Source organism: Stegastes partitus, unplaced genomic scaffold (assembly GCF_000690725.1).
Source record: "Stegastes partitus isolate 25-593 unplaced genomic scaffold, Stegastes_partitus-1.0.2 Scaffold2219, whole genome shotgun sequence".
NCBI lineage: Eukaryota > Metazoa > Chordata > Actinopteri > Pomacentridae > Stegastes > Stegastes partitus.
The window spans coordinates 21282-45257 of record NW_007579950.1 but is presented as its reverse complement, the minus strand read 5'-3'; the positions used below and the strand labels follow the sequence as shown (position 1 = coordinate 45257).

Genomic DNA, 23976 nt, shown 5'->3' with positions numbered 1-23976 from the left:
TTTTTGATCTGATTGTTTTTTTTAATGACTTTTGAACATTTTAGAACAGAATTAAAAAAAATAAATAAATCTCTAAATTTGGACTTTTTATCTCATAATTTATAATAAAATGTGATTTTTTTTTGCTCTGATAATTTTTTTATATTTTGGACTTTTGAATTTACAAATGTTGTGTTTTGACTTTATAAACCAAAAAATTAATAAATCATAGACTTTGTTTGATCACATTTTTTTAAACTACATTTTAAAACATCTTTTTATTTATTTTAATATTTTTGAATGGAGCTGTTTTCATCAGAATAATAATTTGGACTTTTAATCACAAAAAGTGACTTTTTAATTCAAACATTTTGAATTTCTTTGCTCTTGTTTAGATCTGATTCTAACATGTTTGAATATATTTTGACTTTTTAATCAAATAGTTGAAACAGGTTTTAACATTATTGTTAGAATTTGAACATTTTAATACCCACACATTTACTATCATTAGTGTTATTATATTCTGACCTGCGTTTTTAAAAGCATGATAACTTTAATCTCTTTTCTTTCATCCAGACTGTACATACACATAAATACCAGACTGCTGCGTTCAGAAGCTGCCCCAGATTCTGTCGGTTTCTAGTTTCCTTCAGTGTCGCAGCCATCAGTGATATTTGTCAGTAAATCTTTGTTTCTCTGCAGACAGAAGCTGTTCTCACACAGTTCTGCTGCTTCATTAAATAACGAATGAACTCCTTCAGACTGATCAACAGCAGCTTCAACATTCAGCAGCTGTTTGACCTCAAAGACAGAATCAGCAGAAACTGCGGTGAACTTCTGAATCAGTGATTATATTAGAAATAAAACCTGCTGTCTGTTATTATTGTTGTTGTTTTATTATTATTACTGTTAAATGTTTACCTTCACAAGCTGCTCAGCCGGCTGCTGTCTGCGGCCGCCGCCATGTTTGTTGTCCTTCTCTTCTTCTACGGTCACATTGATGTCGCGCCGCTCTTCTGCTTCTTCTTCTTCTACGGTCAAATAGGTGCAGTTTGCGCAGAAGCGAAACTTTCACAGTAAAACTTTATTTGTGCCTTAGAGATGTATTTAATTATGTCATTTAATTCTTCTCACGTAGTTTTATCAGATTTAGTCTGACTGAAAATATAAAATGCTGCGTTTAGGACATTTTTATTTGTTTAACTACACAGAGAAACTATACAGTGGCTTAGATTATTTTTTCTGTTTTATATTTCATTTATTTTTGTTTTTTATTTTTTCTGCATATTTTTCTGTATGAATTTATAATTTTGATAGTGTCTTAGTTTATATTATCTTTCTCATAATTTACATGTTTTCTATCAATTTTTTAAAATTTCTTCATAAGAAGTTATCCTCCAAAGTAAAATTCAGCGGCAATATGAATCAGTTTTATTTTAGAAGTCAGTCTAAAAAACATGACTTTTCAGATTTTCACATTCAATTTTGATTTAGTAACTACCTGATCTAAAAAAAAAAAAAAGACATTTTCACAGCTTGAAAACAACTTGTTTAAAATGCCATCATTAATATTTTTATCTAAAAATTTTTTTTTTTTAATTTAATAATCTCAATATGTTTTGCACATATTTCAAAAACATTTTAATATCATAATTTGGATTTATTTAAATCTAAGAATTTTAATATTATGGAACAGATTTTAAAATTTTCTTTCATCCTTAAATCTTTAACTTTCTTAATTATTTTTCTGACATTTTTGCAGACTTTTTGTTTTTAACAAAAATTTTGATTTTATCTGATGATTAAATTCTTTTTCCTTAGATTTTGTGATTTTCACGTCATTTTTTTTCCCTCAAACTTAATTTGTTTTGGGGGGTCACAATTCTAACATTTTTGTTCATATTTTTACATTTTATGTTGCACTTTGAAGTTTTATATGAGTTTTGGATTATTTAAAATCCTATTTTGTATTTTTTTTATGAGAAGTGACTCTCCAAAATAAAAGGCAGCGACCGTGGGAACCGGTTTTATTTTGAAGTCTCGTCAGACGAGGCTCGCGCCGCTCTGGTTGGCGGGCTGCACGCGCGTCCCCTGTGTGCGCTCGCGCTGCTCGGCGGCGGCAGGGCGGGGCTTGTTGAGAGCCGGAGAGAGAGAAGACTCACCAGGAAGATGGCGACCGCAGGGTCCGCCGAGCGGCCTGGCACACCGGCCGGAGCCGCCGCCGGCACGTCCCGGTCCGGAGCGGGGCCCGGAGCCCGGTGCCGCCCCGGGTCCGGCCCGCCCGAGGAGGACGAGCCCAAGAAGTGCGCGGCGTGCGCGGAGACACGAGCCGGCGGCAGCCCGGCCTGCGGACACCCGGCCTGTCCGCTCTGCCTGGCCCGGAGACACTCCGGCGGCGAGGAGCGGCTCCGCAGGAGGAGTGACCCCGAGAGGAGCAGCAGCAGGCCGGGCAGGAGGGACTGCGACAGCCGGAGAGGTCGGTGTGTTTACCGGGTGAACTCCCGCTCACATTCCGCCGGACCAGCACCGCCGCTGGGCGTCTGGCTCTCGGGGCTGCCGCCAGAAAAACAGAACCGGGCAGCGGCGGGTTTTAGCGGGTTTCTGAGCAACTTCACTAAAGTTTAGTTTAGGCCGGAACCGGAGCTGATTAACGGCTGACAGGTAGAACCGAGCCCGAAGCCTCCAGCTGCTCTAGTGGCGGCCACAGGTCCGAGACCGCAGACCGGAGGTCGAGTTAAAATGAATAGAACCGTCCTGGAGGTTCGGGTGAAGCCGCTTTAACAGAACCGAACCAGAATTCTGTTAGATTTGGGTTCAGAAGCGGCACCGTCCTGATGGACCCGTGAAGCTGCTGACTCACGCTTTAGACTCTGATCAATGAAAACAGGTCACGTGACCGTCCAGGGTGATTTACCTGATCAGCTCCATCGATCAGAGGGTGATCACAGCTGATCAGTGGAGCCGCTATGGGGGGTTTCTGATCAGGTCTGCTGATGCTGGACTTGTCTGGACTTGTACAGCAGTAGGAGGAGTTGTGTACTGCAGTACTAGTACTACTACTGGTACTACTGCAGCTCTGAGTGTGTTCTCTGTCCTGATCGTTAAGTTACTCTGATTTTAAGTCCTGCTGTTTGCTTTAGACCAGCTGACAGAACAGTAAGTACAGTTTAATCTGCACTGTTTACCTGCTCATGTCTAATTTTCATGAACATTAACAGAAAATAACATTTGAAACCTAACACTGGAGGTTTGGTGTTGTTTGGACCAGATCACGTGTTGGAGGACGTCGCTGGCTGCTTTCTAATCCATTTAGATGCTTTATGTCCAAAAGATTCGTCATTTTAGTTGTAAGCAGGCTGACTGATGCTGGAGTTGATGGTTAGCTGCAGCCTTAATGGATCCTGATGAGATTTAGTTTGGATAAATCAGCTCTGACTCTGAAATCTACATGAAATATTTTCCATTTAATGCGTTACGTCTCTTGTTTCTGTGTCCCTTCAGAGTTGTTTGTGCCTCCGTCGCTCATCCCAAAGTCTGCAGACGTCTTTTCAAGCCCGACCGGGAAACACAAGGTCAGTCGGAGCGCCGTCGGGTCGGCTGAAGGAACAGAAAACCCAGAAACACAACACAAAGCCCAGTCTGTGTTTCTGTTCAGTCATTGTCTATGTTTGGTTTCTTCTGTAGGTGTTACGGTGTAATTATACCTGATCATTACAATTAGACCTAGTATTGTAGGTTTTGTGTTTCCATGTATTGTCTTAACAAATGAGCCAAACTGGTCGTCACCTCAGAATCTGCGTCTTCAGAACCGCCACAAACTGAATTCTTTCTGTCTGGTTCTTTTTATAGACTCAGTTTCTGACGAGGTCGGCTCCATTTCTGTGTCGTTTGATGCGCTTGAATTAAAATAAATGTGTGATAATGTCTGTTTGTGACCTCAGCTGCCGGCGTCTGAAGACAGAGAAGACACGAAGAGGAAAAACTCCCTGATCTGCAAAGACGAGTCCGGATCTGTCCGCCGTGAAGAAGAACCTGTGAGTCTGACTTTAGCTCGGATGGTACATGATCGGCCTTCGACTCTGAACGTTTTCTAAAATTCACTGTTTTTTTTCTCTTTTTTTTTCAGGGAGTTCTGTCCGACTCTGAGAACGAAGAGCCGATCAGTCGGAGGATCAGAAACATCTCGGCCTTCATCAGGAAAACCAAAAACTCTTCAGCCTTCACCGGGTGAGTAACCGACGCCGGACTGTTAAAGCAGACGGCGAACCGACCAGCGTGACCTCTGACCTCCGTGTTTCTTCTTCAGTGGTAGTCAGAGGAGTCGCAGCTGCACCGACCCGGTGGAGGACCGAGGAGGGAAGCTCAAGGTGGTCGCTCAGCCGGCGGCCATGTTGGACCGGGTACGTTAGTCAGGCCGTCTCTTAAGTGTTTACCTGAGGATTGTGCAGCGAGGCCCCAAACCATTGTTCATATCTACCAACACCAAGTCCCAAACCGGGTTGTAGTTCAGCTGCAGTACCTGGTTGTTCCGCCAGGTGGAGCCGCTCACTGTTTAATCCTGTAGAGACCAGAGGAGGCGTCACTCAGTCTATGGTTCATGTTGGCAGCAGAGAGCATTGTGGGAGTTTAGCTAGCCAGTGTCAACGTGTTTCTGACAACTTTTAAGTCGTTTTAGACAAAAGTTTAGTCATTTTTAAGATGTGTTTTTGTGTGTGTGTGTGTGTGTGTGTTGTTGTTTTTTTGACAATTCAATTAAAAAAAATCTGAACACGTTTTGAGGACTTCAGACTAATTTTGAGTCGTTCTGGAGACGTGTCGACGTTTTAGTCAAGTTTTTGAGTTTAGCTGTAGTACCTGGTTGTTCCACCAGGTGGAGCCTCACTGTTTGCCAAGATGTTGGAAAAACGAATTAGCTCGCAGGTTGTTCAGTTGTTTGATCATGTTGATGGTCATTCGCATAAGTTAGCTCGTAGCTTTGTAGCATACTGAGAGCCCAGCATTTACATTAAGAAAATAAAAATGTCGCCTGTTGTAACCTTGCTCTTGTGTCGTTTCCAGGTTGGTATCAGTCACAGCTTCGCAGCAGGAATCCTTCTTTCCTCGGAGAACAGCCGCTCGCTGTCTGCGCCCATCACCGCCCCCGACCGCCGCCTCACCTGGCGAGCCGTGCTGACGTCGTCGACCCCGCTGGGCCTCCCTCCACCTCGACCCGAACGCTCCATCAGCCCTGAGAGCAACGACAGCATCTCCGAGGAGCTCAACCACTTCAAGCCCATCGTGTGCTCACCGTGCACGCCGCCCAAGCGCCTGCCGGACGGCCGCCTCATGGAGCCCACCATCGTCAAGTCCACGCCGAGGAACCTGACCCGCGGCCTGCAGAAGGCCACCAGCTACGAGGCGAGTCCAGCCGTGCTGCAGAAGTGGAGGCAGATCGAACTGGACCGCCAGAGCCTCAAAGTCAACTCCAAGGCCACGCTGACGAGTCCCGTCTCCGAGCTGCACAGTAAGACCAACGGCGGGGACGACGCCGCCAAGACGCACCCGTCGCCGGCCGGGAACCGGAGGAGGCTGCTATTCGACCCTCCAGATTCAGACGCCTTCCAGAAACAGTCGGTGAAGATCCGAGTTCCTGCGATCCGCTACAGCAGCGACTCGACCTTCAGAGGAAGCTCCGAGTCCTGCACTCCTGAGTCCGGCAGCGGGGGGGCGCTGTTCGGACGCAAGCAGTCGTTCTCGCCGTACACCAAGAACTCTGGTTTCCAGTCGTGTAAACTAGTGCCAAAGGACCAGCAGAGTCCGAGGAAGGAGTCCGACAGTAGCATCCACAACCAGTCTACCTCATGGAGGGGCAAGAAGAGGAAGCAGAAGACCAAACACCTGGACCCGGGCCGCGACTCGGACTTGAAGAGGAGCCGACCCGTCAGCCAGGAGGCCTTCGACGAGCGCTACATCCGGCAGCTGCAGCAGGAGCGGCAGGACCGAGCGCTCGCCCTGAAGCTGCAGAGACAGTTCGACCTGGAGAACCAGAGCGTCGGCCGCCGCCGGAGCCCCGACACGTACTTCCTGCGGTCCTGGATGTCCACGCAGAACCGCAGGAGGCGGGGCCTGAGGAGATCCCGACGGATCAACAAGAAGCACTAGAGAGGAGCCGCCGACGGCTCAGCACAAAGACGGACAGGAGGGAGTTCAAATATGCAAAGTGCCGAAAGGTTTAATGAACGTATGAATGTTGCTCAGCTGCTGCTGAGAAAATCCTGGAGACGACGTTTGTTCCAAACACCAGCAAATCACCAAAAACTCGCTCACCGAACATCGAGTCACTCATCGGCCGACGCACGGACAGATTTTATTTAAACTGACGGAGTCGCAGCGAAACGAACCCAAACATCCGTCAGCTTCCAGAACAGTCTGATCGATCAGTGAACCAGAGATTATCAATCGGTCGACCCTCTGAACTCTGAGCAGCTTGTTTTTTACTCACCGAGGCTCATTGTTCATAAAGTCCTGCAGCTCTTTGGAACCAGAACAACACGGAGACTCAGAACTCTGGTGTGTTCTGCAAAAAGACAAAACAGATAAATTTCTTCTTTCTAATTTGTTGACGTGTAACCAAGATGTCTTCAAGTCTCACCAGGAGTCTCCAACATCGGATGAAGACGGCGACGCTACACGTTCTAGATGTTGAACTGTTTAATGCTTCCATCCTGCTCCGTGGAAACGCTTCACTTCATTCCTCACGTGAGCCACTGAGTCGCGCCAAAAACAAATTGGTTTGTGTTTTTACAGAATCGGATCAAATTTTAAACGAGACGTGTAGAAATAAGATTCTGAGCTCAGGTTTGGTTGATTTTCCAAACTGGACCTCCACCGGTTCTGTGCAGTAGCGCCACCTTGCTGCTGCTCTTCAAACCTGCCGGCAGGTTTTAGGGTTCAGAGGGTTAAAAAAAACACACAAGTTTCTGCTCAAAGAAAACCACATGTGAGGAGCTGGAAGCAGAGAATTAAACGATCGATGAGTTCTGCTAGGTGCCGTCAGAACCGACCCGACCCTCTGGTGGTCGGTCGTCAGCTGATGGTTAAAACTCACACAATCTGCTGTTTTTATTTAAGACGGAAACCTAAACGTCGATAAGTTTGATCCTGAACGCTGCGGCTTCATCATCGCCCGCTTCATCCCGAGCTTCAAGTGTTTGGACCAGCGGGAGGGAACGGAACCGGTCGGGTTCCGCTGAGCTTTCCTGCATCTGAGAACTTCTCTGTAGCCGACGGTCTTCCTGCCCCGTTGAGTTCGGAGCCGCCGAGGATTATGGGTACCGATTGGTCGGGAAGGCGGATCTGGAGACGCTGTGGTTTGATTGGACGAGCTTCACGGTGACAAACCAACAAAATGCAGTTTTTAGATAAAGTGGAAGGTCGGACTGAGACGAGGACGAGTCGGTCAGTGTTAGACTTTAATGTTTTTCATTTCCAAGCCGTATTCACATGGTCCAGCCGACCCTCTGGACTCCACGCTGCTCTTCTGGGTCTTTGTTTTTGCTCCTGTTTCTTTTTTCCTCACTGTGGCTCATGTTTCACTGCAGCATCTCTCCTCATGTACCCGTATCTATGGAAACAGTTAGAACGACAGAAACCATGAGACGCTCACACCTGACAGGTACGACGGAGCAGCTTTGGATCATGAAGATGTTTTTGGCATTTTGGGCAACATTTTAGGAAATCTTTACGGGTTTAAAGCTAATCTGGACCATATATGAGTTGTTTTGGCCGGTCTTTGAGTCCTTGTGGACTTTTTTTTTGGAGTAACTGGACTAGTTTCGAGTTATTAGTTAGTTTCGAATCATTTTGGCCAAATTTTGAGTAACATTTGCCAGATTTTGAGTCCTGTTAGAGCATCGTTTTGGCATTTTGGGCAATATTTTGGTAAATCTGGATAAGTTTAACGCTAATTTGGACCATTTTTGAGTTATTTTTGGACAATTTTGGCATTTTGCGCAATATTTTAATAAATCTGGACGGATTTAAAGCTAATTTGGTCCATATATGAGTTGTTTTGGCCGATTTTGGAGTCCTTGTGGACATTTTTTTTTTTTTTGAGTACCTGGGCAAGTTTCAAGTTATTGTGAAGCAGTTTCAAATTTTAATAAATCTGGACGGATTTAAAGCTAATTTGGTCCATATATGAGTTGTTTTGGCCGATTTTGGAGTCCTTGTGGACTTTTTTTTTTTTTTTTAGTACCTGGGCAAGTTTCAAGTTATTGTGAAGCAGTTTCAAATCATTTTGGCCCAATTTTGAGTCATTTTTGACATTTTTAAAGTCTTTGTACTAGTTTTTGCATTTTAAAAACATCTCTGCAGGTGTTTTTTTTTGTCATTTTGGACAGAGTTTCAGCAACAAACACTAAAAATGACAGAAATGACAAAAGAATTTCGCAAAAATCCAAATAGAAGCAGGACTCAGTGTTTTTCTAAGTGACCACAGGTGTTCCCGACATTGAAATGAAGTCTACACACTACATGAATTCTGTTATTTGTGTTTTAATTTCTCTCCATCGTCCTCTCTGCTCTGTTGAGACGCCGCCTGCTGCCGTTCAGCCGAATGCTTCCGTTTCTATGATGTTGTTTTTTTAAAGAAGCTCTCCTTTGTTGCAGATGTCGGGGTTCAGAGGGTTAAATCTGTGTTCACACAAACCACAACCCAGTGAGTTCACAAACAGCAGAACTTCAACTCAGACGTAAGGAAATCAAATTAAATCAACGAGCTGAAATCGTCGAGTCCTGATCAGTGAAGCTTCTTGTTGTTGTGATCTTGTGATCCGTTTCATGTCATGACATCAAACCGATCCGTTTTTCTTTCTCCTGTGTGGCAGCGACACAAAACAATAACTCTTGAATGTTTCCTCTAAAACCCAAAGACGTTCAGCTCATGTGGCAGAAACTTAAACTCTGATCAAGTTGAAACGTTCCTGCTGGATCTGATCTTGTTTTCTGAATCTCTGCTGCTGCCTCCGGTGTGAATACGGCTTCTGTCCTTTACATTCCTGCTTCCTGAATGATTTCTGATTGTGAACCTGCGGCTGGTTTCCTCTCAGCCGCCGGCGAGCGACGGAGCCGAAGGGCTTTTGTTTCCTGATTATCAGAGCTTTACTCTCTCCGACACTGATATGCACATTTCTCTGAAGTCGTACTAAAAAGCTTTCGTCCTCCAGTCCGACGGCAGAGCGCTCGAGTGCCAAATGACGGACGGTTGTTCATAGTTTATAATTCTGTAGTTTTGTATGCGCGGCTGCTGGAAGAGAAACTAAAAGACTTCAAACACTTGGTCTCCTGTCGTCTGTTCGCCGTCGTTGGTCTGATTTTTTTATTCCTTAACAGGCAGCGAAGAACAAGATGGAGCAACGAGTCGCATCCTGAAGCAGCCGAGGAGAGACTAAACCCTGAGAGTCGCCTGTCAGGCTTCATACCTGCAGACAGAACTCAGGGCAGAAAGAGAGTCAAGATGTTTCCATGATGAAGACTTTTAATTATAGTTTTACTTTCAAGATATTTGGTTCTTAATTGAATTTTTTATTTCTTTATTTAGTCTTTTTTTGTGCCTTTAATCTTATTTTGTAGTTGATTTTTTTAAAAACCTTTATTTAGTTTATTTTATATGTATTTGACTTTATTTTAAATGTTTATATTTTTATAGTTTTGTTTTTGTTTATACTTCTTTATTTAGTATTTTATTTCCATGCTTTGTGTTTGCTTCAAAGTTTTTCCACAATTATTTTTGATTTCTTTTTTTTTTTGGAAAATATTTTATTCATTTTTTTTGTTTCTTTTTAAATGTTTTTTATTTTATGTGTATTATTTATTTTTATATGTTCTTTAATTCCATGTAATTTAAACTTTTTTAAACTTGTGCTTTAATTTGCATACCATATTTCTTGACTTGATTTTAAATATTTATATTTTTACGTACATTTAATTTTATATTTTCTATAATTTCTTAATGGTGGACTTCATTATATTGTGTTTTGTTTATTTTCTTTACATTTTATGTGTTGATTTTCTTGTTTAATTTTTTTATGTTGTTTTCTATATTTCTGTTTGATTTTAAATATTTGTACGTCTCATATCGACTGAGTGCTTTATAGTTTATTTTGTACTTTATTGTCATCGTTTCTATAATATGTGCTGATAGATTTTTTTTAATTCATTTTATTTCATTTTTTAAAATACATTTTGGAAACAGTTTTAAAAAAAAGAAATTTAGTTCTTTAATTTTTTATATTTCTATATTTTGTTTGTATTTTTCTTATTTGAACTTTATTTTTTTATGTTATTTCTTGACTAAAATTCAAATATTTATATTTTAATTACATATCTATTATTATTATTATTATTATTATTATTATTATTATTATTATTTACATCTAGTTTTCTCATTTGGTGTTGTTTTTCTCGTGAACGCGCACGCTGCGGTCGCCGTTTAAATTTTGCTGTGAGCCAATCAGCGGCCTCCAGGTCACAGGTGCCGTATTTGTAGCGGAAGCGAAGATGGCTGCTGCGAGGAACGGGAAGAGCGGGCTGCTGGAGAAAGTAAGAATCAACGTTTAATGACTTCTGGAGACTTTAAATCAAACGCGGAGGTTTTAGTTTATCTTTTTACACCAGACTGAAGCTTCACGGGCTTCAGTTCTCTGTGTGGGCGGAGATTTGATACCCGCATCCGGCCCGCGGTTAGCGGCTAAGCTAAGCTAATGCTAACCGGCTGAACTCGATTCACTGTGATTTAAAACGAAACTTAAAAACAGAGTTGATAATTAGTGAAGCTTTGAGTTTGTTCCTGCAGAAATAATCAGTCGGTCTGAGTTAAACTGCGGCGCTTTGCTCGTTTCTCTGCTAGCAGCTGTTCCGCTCCAGCAGCTGCACCAGACTCCATCCAGAAAACGGCTCATTTTACTGTATTTACGTGTTAAAGCTGCACCGTTGGATCAGATTAATGTGATTAAAGTTACCGTTAGCGCTTCTGATCAGTTCAGTTTTTACAGGTACAGGATCGAGTTGGAGTAAAAACGCGTCGGAGCAGGAAGCTTTAGTCGGTTTTTACGTTTTCTTTACTGAAACGTGGCAACATCCGCACGTTCAGAAGTCCGGTTCAGGTTCGGTTCATTTTAGGTTTTAAACATTAGTGATGCTCAGAGTTGATCTTCTGGAAGAACTGATCATAACAAACATAAACAGACAGATTTTAGAGGGATGCGGCCTTTAAAACTAAAATAGATCTGTTGATTTATTCTATCTGTGCTTTAACTCTTTTTTTTTTTTTATAAAGTTTTTTAATTTTAGATTCATTCTAATGTTTTTTATTTATTATCTTTATTATTTAACTGACTTGGATTTTTATTAGGATTTTATATTTTTGTTTGGTGTTTTATATTTCATGATTTTTTTTCTACAGATATATTTTCTAATCTACTCTAATATTATATTTTCTACTTTATTTTCATGATGTTTACTTTATAACTTCTTTTAAATTAATTTCATTCTGTATTTTATCCTTTAATATAACATTTTCAGAGGTGATTCTCATGTTCGTCTCGTTTATGTCGGTGGTTGTTTTAATTAATTAGAGCTGCAATCGAAGTAGTTTATTAATCAGCTGTTAAATGAATCTCTGGCGTTTAAACATAAAACATCAAAACATCTTTAAACGTCTTCCATCGTAGCAGATGTTTAGACAGTTTTAAAAAGAAAAAAACACAAATATTCTGATCTGAGAGGCTGAAATTAAAAATATTTTGAAATTTATTGAAAATTTAGTTTAAAATCTGAAACCGTTGATGTGTTTTGTAAATCGTCATCGTTGTTACGTTTGCAAAGTTTTTATCACTTTTACGTTCATGTGACTAAATTAACTTTTTGTTTTGAGTTTTTATTTATTTTTTTAATAATAATATTTTTATGTGAATATCTTCTGGTTTCTTTTCTCTTGTGGACAAATCGTTAAAACTCACCGCCCGTCATTTTTCAACAGTTCAGCCTGAAACCGATCAGCAGAAGTATTGATCCTGATCGGTGTTTGTTTGTTTGTTTCAGTGGAGGATCGATGAGAAGCCGGTGAAGATCGATAAATGGGACGGAGCCGCCGTGAAGAACTCTCTGGACGACGCCGCCAAGAAGGTTTTAACGTTAACGATGATGGTTTTAATTGACTGAGTTGATTCTGATCAGCAGAGAAAACAAAGACGCTCGAGCAGATTCAGTTTTATTAAAGGATTCTTAAGCGGTTTGAAGTTAAATATAAAACATCTCAGTTAAATTCTCCTCATTGTTTGAGTTCAGTGTGATCTGAGAATGTTGATTAATTATTTAGTTGTTTGTTTTCTTGATAAAATGTCAGAAAAGAATAAAAAACACACCAAAGTGTTCACGTTACAGGTTAAAAAAAGCCTAAAACCTTCACATTTCAGACTGAAACGATGAGAAGTTATTGTGATTATCACCAACGTGTCATAGATTTATCTGTTGTGTTTTTTTTAGTGGTTACCGTAGCTACAGTTTGTCCATCAGCTGTTATGATAATCAGGACACTTCTATAGTAAATAACTCCTAACCAGGAGGAGAACATCACTGGTTTATTTACTGTGTTTATAATTACTGATGAGGTGTGAAGACAGAGAAAGTCAGGACATGAAGAGATGGAAGAAAATCTGAATAAGAATCCGTTTTTGTTCTTTAAATTTTCACTTCCTGGATGTTTAGATGTATTTTTATCAGAGGAGCTGATCTCAACGTGTCTGTAGGCGACTGTGTTTGTTGTTTTCTTGTCGGATCTTTTGTGTGTTTTAGAAGTTTTGTTCCTCTTCAGTAACCGTGTGCCGTTGTGCTGCTGCGCCCCCTTCAGGTGCTGCTGGAGAAGTACGGCTACGTGGAGAACTTCCAGCTGGTGGACGGCCGGCTGCTCATCTGCACCGTGTCCTGCCTGTTCGCCATGCTGGCGCTGGTCTGGGACTACCTGCACCCGTTTCCCGAGTCCAGACCGGTTCTGGCCTGCTGCGTCATCTCATATCCTCCAGCTGCTCGACTGGCCCGAGGGTCACCTGCTCACGTCTCACCTGAGTTTAGCTCAACATCGCACCAGTTTGTTTACTTGGTGTGGAAGGAAATTAAAGGAACGTCTCGTATCTGTGATGCAGTTAAATATCTGACAGAGAACAACATAGTGTAGTATTAAATATCATTAAAATCTTGAGCAAAATACCTAAAACTGTGTTTTAAAATTATGGAAATTAACAAAAATATTTTTATACGATTTATCAAAAATCTGACAAAGAACAACATAAGATTAAATATCTAAAAAATACATATATTAAATAAATAAATTAGCAAAAAATATTTCATACAATGTCTTAAACAATTTTAAATATATAAAACAAAATTCTTTGTTCAGTAGCTTCAGGATATTTTTTTCTTTAAATCACTAAAATATTTTTAAGTGTTTCCAAAAACATAATTTCTAGATTAATAGAAAAATATCTTCAAAAATGTTGTAAAATCTCTTAAAGCTAAATTTAAAATATATGATTATATAAATATAATAAAATTGACAGTCAGGTCCCAAAAAGTGTCGATAAAATATCCCCCAAAATTGTAGTTAAACTCCCAAATACACGTAAAATCTCTCAAAAATATCTGTAAAAATATTAAATTTAATGTAAAAATTAATCAGAAAAACCTCCAAAGAAATCCTGTAAATATCAGAACATTTTTGTAAAACTCGAAATATTAATCAGATGTGACAAAAAAAATTGTAAATTAACAGAAAAACATCAATAAAATTTCGTGTATTTGTCTCGTATGTTTGGATGTAAACTTTTTAGCTTCTGCATTTTTTTCCTCGTCAGACGAATGAATCATATAAAAACATGAAACTCATCTTCCTGAATGTCGAAGCCTTGAATGTGCAGCAGATGTAGGCTTTGTAAAGCTGTTGTTTGTTTGTTTGTTTGTTTATTTGCTCCTTGACCGATCTTCATCACGTACTTCATCATGATGGGCATCCTGACGCTCTACACGTCCTACAAGGAGAAGAACATCTTCCTGGTGGCGCTGCAGAAGGACCCGGCCGGGATGGACCCGGACCACGTCTGGCAGCTTTCTTCGTCCCTCAAACGGTCCGTCACAGGCAGAGCCAGATGTTTCTAACCTCAAACTCAACAGATTCCTCAGATTTAACTTCCGTTTGTCTGCAGGGAAGTAAATTCATGAGCTGTTAAGTTTTACTGTGTGAACGATCAAACGACTCAAAAACCATCAAATCACTGATTTTAATTCACTTATTCTCGACATTAATTTATTCATGATTTGGCTGAAAAAAAGTTAAAATATTCCTTAAATGTCAAACAAAAAAAATCAATCAACGTAAAATATTCAATAAAACCTCTGAAATATATTCAAAATATCCAACAAGACATTTCTACATTAAAGATTAATAACGTCTCTTAAATATCCCAAAGAATAGATGCTGCAGATGAAGCCTGAATAACTTCACATGTGAAGAGCAGACATGATGTTGTTGATGTTGTTGTTGATGTTGATGTTGACGTTGACGATGTTGCTGTTGTTGTCCAGGTTCGACGACCAGTACACCCTCAGAGTCTCCTTCACCGACGGCAAGTCGAGGAACACGAGGGAGGCCGAGTTCACCAAGTCGGTGTCGGCGTTCTTCGACGAGAACGGGACTCTGGTGATGGACCAGTTTGAGAAGAGCGTCTCCAAACTGCACGACACTCTGGCCACGGACAAGAAAACCAAATAAAGAACCGGCCGGAGGCTCGACGGCATCGGTTCGGTTCAGACTCTGACGGAGTTCCTTCGTTTCGGTCGGTTCGTTGGTTTCAGTTCGATCCGGCGAGCGGTCGGTTGTTTTCGTTAAGCTTCACGGTAAATCTTTAATTTCGACTAATGACACAAAGTTTAGGCAACTTTCAGAACAAATGATCTGTGACATCATCAATCAGTGACGCATGACCAGATGACAGGGTTTGATAAGCAGATGTTGTTCTACAGGCTCACACAGATGTTTGTGTACAGAAGCTGTTTTTATATACGTTGTTCAGACATTATTAACCGTCCCAGAAGTCTTTGTCATGGTCCTGTTGCTGCTAAACTCCCACAATGCTCTCTGCTGCCACCATGAGCTGTAGTCTGAGTGACGCCTCCTCTGGTCTCTACAGGATTAAACAGTGAGAGGCTCCACCTGGTGGAACAAGCAGGTACTGCAACACATTTACTGACATGCATGAGCTTCCTCTCGTCTTAGCGGTTGATGTATTTTCAGTTGGTTAAATAATTAACAGCAGTAAATTATATGACTAACTAAACGGTTAATCAGCTGTCTCTGTGGTGGAAACAAACTTTGCGTAAACTGTACAGAAAGTTAGTTTCAGAATCAAAACGCTCTTCAAATGAACCGACTCGACTGAACTGAAACCAGCGAACCGCCTGAAAGGAAGGAAGTCCGTCGTAGTTTTCACAGCAGGTTAGAAACGGTTCCATAGAACTAACGCCATCCATTTATCTGTTCTGACCGCGTGTTCACAACCATCCAACACTTCTACTCTCCAGGTTCTCCTCATTCCTACAGCCGCAGTTTTGTATTTTTTGACGACCAGTTTGTACATTCGGTGAAAGACGGGAACTGGAGGGACGTTCAGCAGCTTGTTGGATCGTTTTAAACGGTTTGAGACGAGCCGGATTCACAGGACGTCGTCGGTGTTTTCAGTTCTCATGACGTCTCTGCAGGTCAAAGCATCATTTCAGCTCAAAGTTTTTAAAAATGTGACGATTATCTCATCTGAAAACTGTCCTTCGGTGACGCCCCCGCCGTCTAATTGGTAGAAAACTTTGCTAACGTTCGGGCGTGTCACGGGTGGGCGGAGCCACCTGAAAGGTCACTCAGGTGAGAAGTGAGCGGCTGTCGTCGGGGAAACGGCAGCTGACGGTGGCGGGAACATAATTTAATTTTGTCGCAGGAACATTTGTGCATTCAGCGAGTCGCTCGATGTTTCTGAGCTCGTCTCGTTAGCGGCTTTAGCGTTCGTCAGCAATGCAAAAAGACCTGCCGGATGCTAACGTGCTAGCGGTTAGCTCAGACGTCGGCGCCTCCTCCAGACGGACGTTTGGACGCCTCGCAGCAGGACGAGGACTGAATGTGGACAGTTTGTTGTTTTCTCGGAGCCTTATTGTGTAACTCTGTCGGTGAAACATTAAAGATGGACGCCGCTAACGAACTCTGAGTCCGTCTGTGAAACTGGAGCGTGAATGTTGGTCTTTGTGTGGCGCTGATAAGGTGTCCCGTTGGAGAGTTGAACAAAGAGATTCAGTGACGACAAAATGACACGAATGAAAACTTAAGACGCTCACGATGACAAGATGGAGACACAAAATGACGACAAAGAGATGAAACGTGACCATACGTGGTTGTTTAATAATCACATAGAGACACAAAACGAACTCATTGACACACAAAATAATTCAAGGACTGATGCAAAATGATCACAAGTTGAAAAATTGGTGCAAAAATTATCACAAAATGACCCCAAAGACCCACAAAAGTATTCAAAGGATGCAAAAAAATTATTACAGACGCACAAACTGACAACAGTGATAAAAAATGAGCAAAATATTGAAGCAAAACAGCCACGAGGACGCACAAAATTATCATAGACGCACAATTTTGATACACAAAATGGTTCTAAATCATCGCAAAATAACTGCAGAGACCCACAAAATTATTATAAATACACAAAATTATTATAAATACACAAAATTATTATAAACACACAAAATTATTATAAATACACACAAAATGATGACAAAGACTCACAAAGTGACAACAGTGACGCAGAACCAATAGGAAGTGACTCAGAACTGCAACAGACGCTTTATTTTCTGGTTGTGTTTCGGTTCGGGGTGATTCTGAGCTGGTTGTGTGTCTGTTGTGTAGCTCCACGGGTCGTCCAGCAGGTGGCGTGTTTGTTCTACTGCTGCTCATTAATGTTGTTTATAACGATCACTGAAATCTGCTGCTCTGATTTCAAATCAGAACCAGCTGAAATAATGAGTGATTTCACAATAAAAGCCCTCATAAAGACACAAGGTGAGAATGTTTCCAAAATAAAAGTCCTGGACTGAACGGGAGCAGCTACTTGAACTTCACATGATGTCTACAGGTACAGATACTTTTACTCTGTAAGAACTGAACTCGTAATAGAGTATTTTTACTTGTAGGAACTTGTAATAGAGTACTTTTACTTCGTAGTACTTGTACTTTTGTTGATGTAACGAATCTTTAAGCTTATGTTTAAAACTGATACGATGCTGGAACGTTTAGTTTCTCCTGATTGTTTTAAAGTTCTCTGCAGAACCTTTCACAATAAGAGTCAGAGACCAGAGGGGGCGGAGCCAAGCTGCTGCTGCTGATGAGTCGTGGCTGAAGCTGCGCTGTGATTGGCCGACGGTCTGAGACGTTTAAAACAATGAAACTTTCAGATCAACAACTTTTATTGTGACGAAGTCTGAAGCTGCAGGTGACTCACCTGGACGGACCGAGATCGCCGCCAGGCGGGTCTGACACCAGCAGAACCAAGCCTCAGCTGTTTACCCAACAGTGTACAGATACAGGTGTGTCCAGGTGTGTGTTTTTATATTCAGGTGTGTGTGTGTTGTGTGTGTCCAGGTGTGTGTTTTTATATTCAGGTGTGTGTGTGTTGTGTGTGTCCAGGTGTGTGTTTTTATATTCAGGTGTGTGTGTGTTGTGTGTGTCCAGGTGAGTGTTGAGGTGTGTGTGTGTGTGTTGTGTGTTAATCTGCTGCTGTCAGCACTCAGACTGCTGAGTCGTCCTCGGAGCAGATTATCAGCTCAGCAGAGACTCGTCCTGCTGATCAATGTGATGTAACAACAACCCCATCAACACTGAAATCAATATATAATATTAATATAATATAATTAATTTAATATAATATCATTAATTTAATATAATTAATATAATGTTGATGTTTAGGAGAAGCCTCAAACTGAATGACTTGTAAATCTTTCTTTCTCTTTAATTTAAAGCTGCTAGAATTCAGAAACAGTGAAAATATAAAATGAAACTATTTTAAATTAACACATAAAAGATCAGTTTGGAACGAATGAAAGACGTTTTTATAATAAAGTGAATCAATCAGCCGACACACAAACATAAAACAGGTTTTAGTTGTTTTTCTGTTTGTGTTTCAGATTTAACAGACGTCAGACTGAGGTTCAGATTCACGTCTTTATCAGGATTTATACGTTTCACTGCTCAGACTTTGTGAATCCTGACTGTGGAGGTTTATTCATGAAAACAAAATGATAAAGGGGATGCAGGACTATCACGACGACACACAATGATCACAAAGGGATGCAAAATGACAACAATGGGATGTAAAATGATCACAAATAGATGCAAAATTACAACAAAATGACGAAAGTGATGCAAAATGACCACAAATGGATAGAAAATGACGACAACAAAATGCAAAATTACAATAAAATTACCAAAAGGGGATCCAAAATGGACACAAAACGACCACAAATAGATACAAAATAATGAAAAAATGACAACAGTGACAAGAAGTGACGATAAAATTGCCCAAAACAGGATGTAAAAGGTTCACAACAATAACAAAAGGGAAGCAAAATTACCCCCAAAGAGACAAATGAACCACAACGGGATGCAAAATAACAACAGTTATCATAAAATGACAAAAAAGTGATGCAAAATGATCACAAAAAGACAAAAGTGACACAAAATAACCGCAAATAGTTACAAAACAACAACAGTGACACAAAAATTATGACAAAGAGATTAAAGTGGCCACAAAGGGATGCAAAATGTCAACAAAATCACCCAAAAAGGGGCTAAAAGGATCACAAAATAATAGAAAATAACCATAAGGGGATGCAAAATGACAACAGGGAGATACAAAATTAAAATGAAATGCACAAAAGTGTTGCAAAATCCGAAAAAGACAAAAGGGACACAAAATTATACCACAAATGGTCACACGGGGGTGGAAGATGATGACAGCAAAATGCAAAATTACAATAAAGTTACTGTAAAAGGTTTGCAACGGGGACACAGAGGGATGCAAAATGACAAGAGTGTCACAAAATGAGCACAACAGGACACATGATAGCAAAACAAGGGACGCCAAATGGTCACTAAGTGACTTCAAATGACTGCCGGAGCTCAGACTTGCAGCTCCTCTTGTTTGTTTGGTGTTTATGAGACGGTTTCTGTCACCAGTGATTCAGAATGATGAAGAATATTCTGCTCAGACGCCGTCGTCCTCATTAGCAGCAGCAGCAGGATTACGCTCCTGTAATGATCAGCCTGCTGACCAGGCTGAGCGGCTGCAGATTATAAATGCAGCTGCTTGAAGCCACGAGCTGCTAGAAACCCGCCGAGACTCTTCATCATCATCATCATCGTCATCGTCGTCGCTGCTGCTGCTTCAGGTCAGTCTGGTTCCTGCTGATGTTTGATCAGAAACTATGTTTTATTGGTTGATCAGTTTCACTTCATCGCTGAGTTTAAAGCTCTGAAGTTTGTTGAATCTGGTGATTAGCTGCTAACGAAGCCGTCAGCTGGACACGGATCAGTACTCAGAAGGAACCGAGTCGAACTGAACTCTGCCTCAGGTTCTGGTTGTTTTGTCTGTTTGTCTTCACTGTGGTTCAACTGTCGCTGCAACATGAAGAAACAGAACTCAGACGTCTTCATGACAGAAAGTCGTCGTAGATGTTCTACCAGAAACGTTCTGATCAAGGTTTTGCTCTTTAATCAATCTGAGAAATTTAATATTTAGTTTGCCAATTTAATTTTTAAAAAGTAGTTTAAAAAGCTTTCCTTGAATATCTCGAGTCCCATGTTGTTGTAAAGCTTCAGTCGGACGCTTTCTGAAATGACGTAAATGTACCATAGAGCAGCTGTAGTACCTGCTTGTTCCACCAGGTGGAGCCTCTCACTGTTTAATCCTGTAGAGACCAGAGGAGGCGTCACTCAGACGACAGCTCATGGTGGCAGCAGAGAGCATTGTGGGAGTTTAGCTGGTAAAGGGGTACCATGACAGAGACTCTGAGGAGGTTCAGGACCTCTGTGGACCAGAACTCATGTGTTCAGTACAAACTGGAATTAATTAGAACGTTTGCTTTTAGTTGTCAGTTTTGATTATTGAATGAGAACGTTGCAGGTTTATGGAAAACAAATGAAAACGAAGCATCATCTGTAGTTTTCTGTTACTAATTAGGTTTATTAAAGGTCGTCTAGAAACGTGATGGATCCAGTTTGAAGCTTCTCGTCTCTTTTCAACATTTATCAGCCAGAAACCGTAAAAACAAAACAGAGTCTTTGGATGTTCAACTGTCTGATGAAACCTTGTGTCTGGAAGATTGACCAGAATCAACCTTAAAAGCATCTCGTCAAACTTTGCATGAAACAGATTCAGTTTCAGACACTTTCTCCTGCTGCTCACATCTCAGACGCTCAGAGGAACGTTGGATGTTTAGGTTGTTGTACAGTTAGTTGTTTGAGTTCTGTTTCCTGGTTTCTGTATTTATGACTTCATAACTGAACAACATTCATCAAAACTGACTCAAGATGGTCCAAAATAACTTGAACTAGTCCACGTTCATTCACAAGAACTGAGCTGCAGGACTTTGTGTTGCAGAGAAACTGAACCACAGTGAAGAAAAAAGTTTATTAATCAGGACGAAGAGTCAAAGTGATCAGTTCAGCAGATTTTAAACTGAACTGTTTTCATCTGCAGGTGAAGATTCGTCATCATGAGTCCCAAACACGTCGTCTTCAAGAAGGTTTCCAGAGACAAATCAGTGAGTCGCTGCTGATTGTATACCCACAGGGACACAAGTAACCGAGTACTGACGGAGTAACCAAGTACTAACGGGAGTAACTGAGTACTGACGGAGTACTGACGGGAGTAACGAGTACTGACGGGAGTAACTGAGTACTGACAAGAGTAACCAAGTACTAACGGGAGTAACCGACTACTGACGAGAATAGCTGAGTACTGACGGAGTACTGACGGGAGTAACGAGTACTGATGGGAGTAACTGAGTACTGACAAGAGTAACCAAGTACTGACGGGAGTAACCGAGGACTGACGAGAATAACTGAGTACTGACAGGAGTACCTGGATACTGATGGGAGTAACTGAGTACTGACAGAAGTAACAATAGTAGTAACAGTTGTAACAGTATTAGTATTAGTACTAACAGTTCTAGCAGTAGTACTGTGTGTACTTTAGGTGGTGGTAGTACCAGTAGTAGTACCAGTAGTGGTACCACTAGTACTAACAGCAGTACTGTGTGTACTCCAGGTGGCCGTCTACATGGCGAAGAGGGATTTCGTGGATCACTGTGACTTCGTGGATCCAGTCGGTGAGTTTGATCCAAACAAACTGTTTCCTGTTTTCTTCATCGCCAGGTTTGTTTGTTTGTTTGTTTGTTTGTTGAGTGACACATCGTCAGTAAATCTGCAGACATTCATCACTAACAGCTCAAACAGCAGGACGTTAACACAGAATGCTGAACATGATAAATATTCTTCGTATGTTCTGACACATCGAAGCAGCTGTTGAGTGTTTCTGAGGCGTTTACGGATGTTTGGTTTCCTGCAGACGGAGTCGTCCTGATCGATCCGGTGCAGCTCAAAGGGAAGAAAGGTGAGTCTGATCAGAGTGTGATCTCCCTTCGGTTCCTCCTGGTTACCTGTCCTAACACCTGTTACCTGTCTCTAGTGTACGTGATGCTGTCGTGTACGTTTCGCTACGGCCGCCAGGACATGGACGTGATGGGCGTGGCCTTCAGGAGGGACCTGCTCGTGGTGACCCGGCAGGTTTATCCGGAGCTGCAGGACAAAGAGAAGCTGACCCACAACAAGATCCAGCAGAAGTTGCTGCGGAAGCTGGGAGACAACGCCTTCCCCTTCTTCTTTGAGGTGAGGAACCCGCCGACCGTCCAGCTGAAACCCAGAACCAGTCATATGAACGGCTAGTTTCAACCTAAAGGCAGCACGAAGTGTTCAAACCCTGGATGTTAGTGAACAAAAGTGAAGGAAAAACAGAATAATAACATCCTGAAGTGACCAAAACCTGGATAATCACATACAGAAGTTTAAAAAACCTCAATATTAACACATCAAAGTGTCACAAACCTCAATATTCACATACAGAAGTGGTCAAAACCTGGAAATGAATCCACAGCAGTATCAAACACTCGGATATTACTCCAACAAAGTTACAAAAAGTCTCAATATTACTGCATACGAGCGTCTAGAACTTAGAAATCGATAAACAAAAGTGTCAAAACCGTATCTTGAAGCAGTTTGGAAGATGAAACAGATGAAACTGTGGATAGAAATGACGCAACAGTTCGACTGATGATCAACTAAACAAGTTTGTGTTTCAGTTTCCAGACAACCTGCCGTGTTCTGTGGCTCTGCAGCCCGGACCGTCGGACGTCGGGAAGGTATGGACTCATTCATCCATCACTCTTGTATCGATAAACTCACGAAGACGCTGCGACATGTTGGTTTCACTGTTGGAGCTGAACTCAGATCTCTCAATAGTCTGATTTTGGATCCAGACAGAACCACTTAATAGCACATATAGTGGATTTGAATGAGACGTTCCGCCCTCTAGTCGTCGGTTCCTCACACCGTCTTCTAGTCGTGTTTCATGTGTTTGTTGTTTAATCGTGTTTCGGACAGAAATGCGCCGTGGAGTTCGAGGTGAAGGCGTTCTGCGGCGACAGCCAGGACGAGAAGGTCGACAAACAGTGAGTCAAGTCAGAATCTGTGGACGGAAGAAGCGTCCGGTTCCTCCACGTTCTCCATGTTCTCCTTCTTCTGTCTGCAGGAGTTCTGTTCGCCTCACCATCAGGAAGATCCAGTTCAGTCCGGAGAACAGCAAAGTGGTTCCAACAGCGGAGACCACCTTCGAGTTCCTGATGTCCGAGAAGCCTCTGCACGTCAAGCTGAGTCTCCCCAAAGAGGTGAGAGTTAGAACCGGGTCGGAACCGCAGCGTGTTCAGCTTTAACTCAGTTCTTGAACCCTCCGAACCCAAAACCTGAATAGTCACCGACATGGAACCATTTATCAGCCAGAAACTGTGAACACACGAAACAATCAGATCTTCTACTTTCTGAGGTTCTCGTCATGAGTCATGTGGTTCCATCAGAACAAAACCCAAATAAAACCACATCTGTAGTCAGTTTGGACCATTTTTAGGTTGGTTTGGACCCATTTTGATGCATTTTAATCCATGTTTAACAATATTTAGGTCATTTTTGACGTATTTTGGACTGAGTCTAGTTACTTTGAACCATTTTTGCGTCACTGTGAACAACGTCTTGGTCCTTTAAACACAGTTTTTGGACGGGTTTAAAGTTATTTAGGACATTTTTTTGATTGTTGTAGACATGTTTGGTCATTTTAACCAGTTTTTGTTCAGTCCAATGACAGCGTCTGTCTGTCTGCAGACGTTCTATCACGGCGAGCCGCTCAAAGCCAACGTTGAAATCACCAACTCGTCCAGCAGGAACATCAAAGACATCAGCGTGTCAGGTGACGTCCGGCAGCAGCTTCCTGCAGCTTCAACATCTGTTCTCTGAGCAGCTGGAGGTTTTTACGGCTTCATTCTGTCGCCACGACGCTGTTCTGACTGTTGGTTGTTTGTGTGTTCAGTCGAGCAGGTGACCAACGTTGTTCTTTACTCCAACGACAAATACGTCAAATCTGTGGCCAAAGAAGAGACCAGGTCAGTTCGACTGCTCGCATGAATCATAAAAAATGTACAATTTCTTGTCATTTAGAGTAAATTTACGCAGGTTTCAAGCTATTTTGGACCATTTTCGGAGACATTTTGGCCAATTTTTGAGTGAAAGTTGACGTATTTGAGTCATTA

The 23976-nt window shown here is 41.6% G+C and overlaps 3 protein-coding genes and 1 long non-coding RNA gene across 4 annotated transcripts in view; 3 read left to right on the top strand and 1 right to left on the bottom strand.

The window, feature by feature from the left end:
* Positions 1-2148: 2148 nt before the first annotated feature.
* Positions 2149-9294, top strand: rnf169 (ring finger protein 169). Its single transcript, XM_008304429.1, has 7 exons — positions 2149-2455; positions 3481-3551; positions 3921-4013; positions 4106-4206; positions 4286-4379; positions 5038-7633; positions 8629-9294. The coding sequence occupies exons 1-6, from the start codon at positions 2149-2151 to the stop codon at positions 6118-6120; spliced, it is 1749 nt and encodes a 582-aa protein (XP_008302651.1). The 3' UTR covers positions 6121-7633; positions 8629-9294.
* LOC103374353 (uncharacterized) lies at positions 4699-20059 on the bottom strand. Its single transcript, XR_521120.1, has 2 exons — positions 20013-20059; positions 4699-4856 (listed from the first exon to the last, which is right to left on the bottom strand). It is a non-coding gene; the product is annotated as an uncharacterized LOC103374353 (long non-coding RNA).
* On the top strand, positions 10485-15175 carry spcs2 (signal peptidase complex subunit 2). Its single transcript, XM_008304430.1, has 5 exons — positions 10485-10560; positions 12061-12144; positions 12869-13029; positions 14004-14138; positions 14596-15175. The coding sequence occupies exons 1-5, from the start codon at positions 10519-10521 to the stop codon at positions 14780-14782; spliced, it is 609 nt and encodes a 202-aa protein (XP_008302652.1). The 5' UTR covers positions 10485-10518; the 3' UTR covers positions 14783-15175.
* Positions 20060-20835: 776 nt separating the features above from the next.
* The window catches only part of LOC103374355 (beta-arrestin-1-like), a 10297-nt gene continuing 7156 nt past the window's right edge, over positions 20836-23976 (top strand). The window contains exons 1-9 of the mRNA XM_008304432.1: positions 20836-20883; positions 21390-21450; positions 21690-21734; positions 21810-22009; positions 22480-22539; positions 22781-22848; positions 22929-23064; positions 23552-23636; positions 23757-23833. Coding sequence (XP_008302654.1) covers positions 20836-20883; positions 21390-21450; positions 21690-21734; positions 21810-22009; positions 22480-22539; positions 22781-22848; positions 22929-23064; positions 23552-23636; positions 23757-23833 — 780 coding nt within the window. The remainder of the gene's footprint in view (positions 20884-21389; positions 21451-21689; positions 21735-21809; positions 22010-22479; positions 22540-22780; positions 22849-22928; positions 23065-23551; positions 23637-23756; positions 23834-23976) is intronic.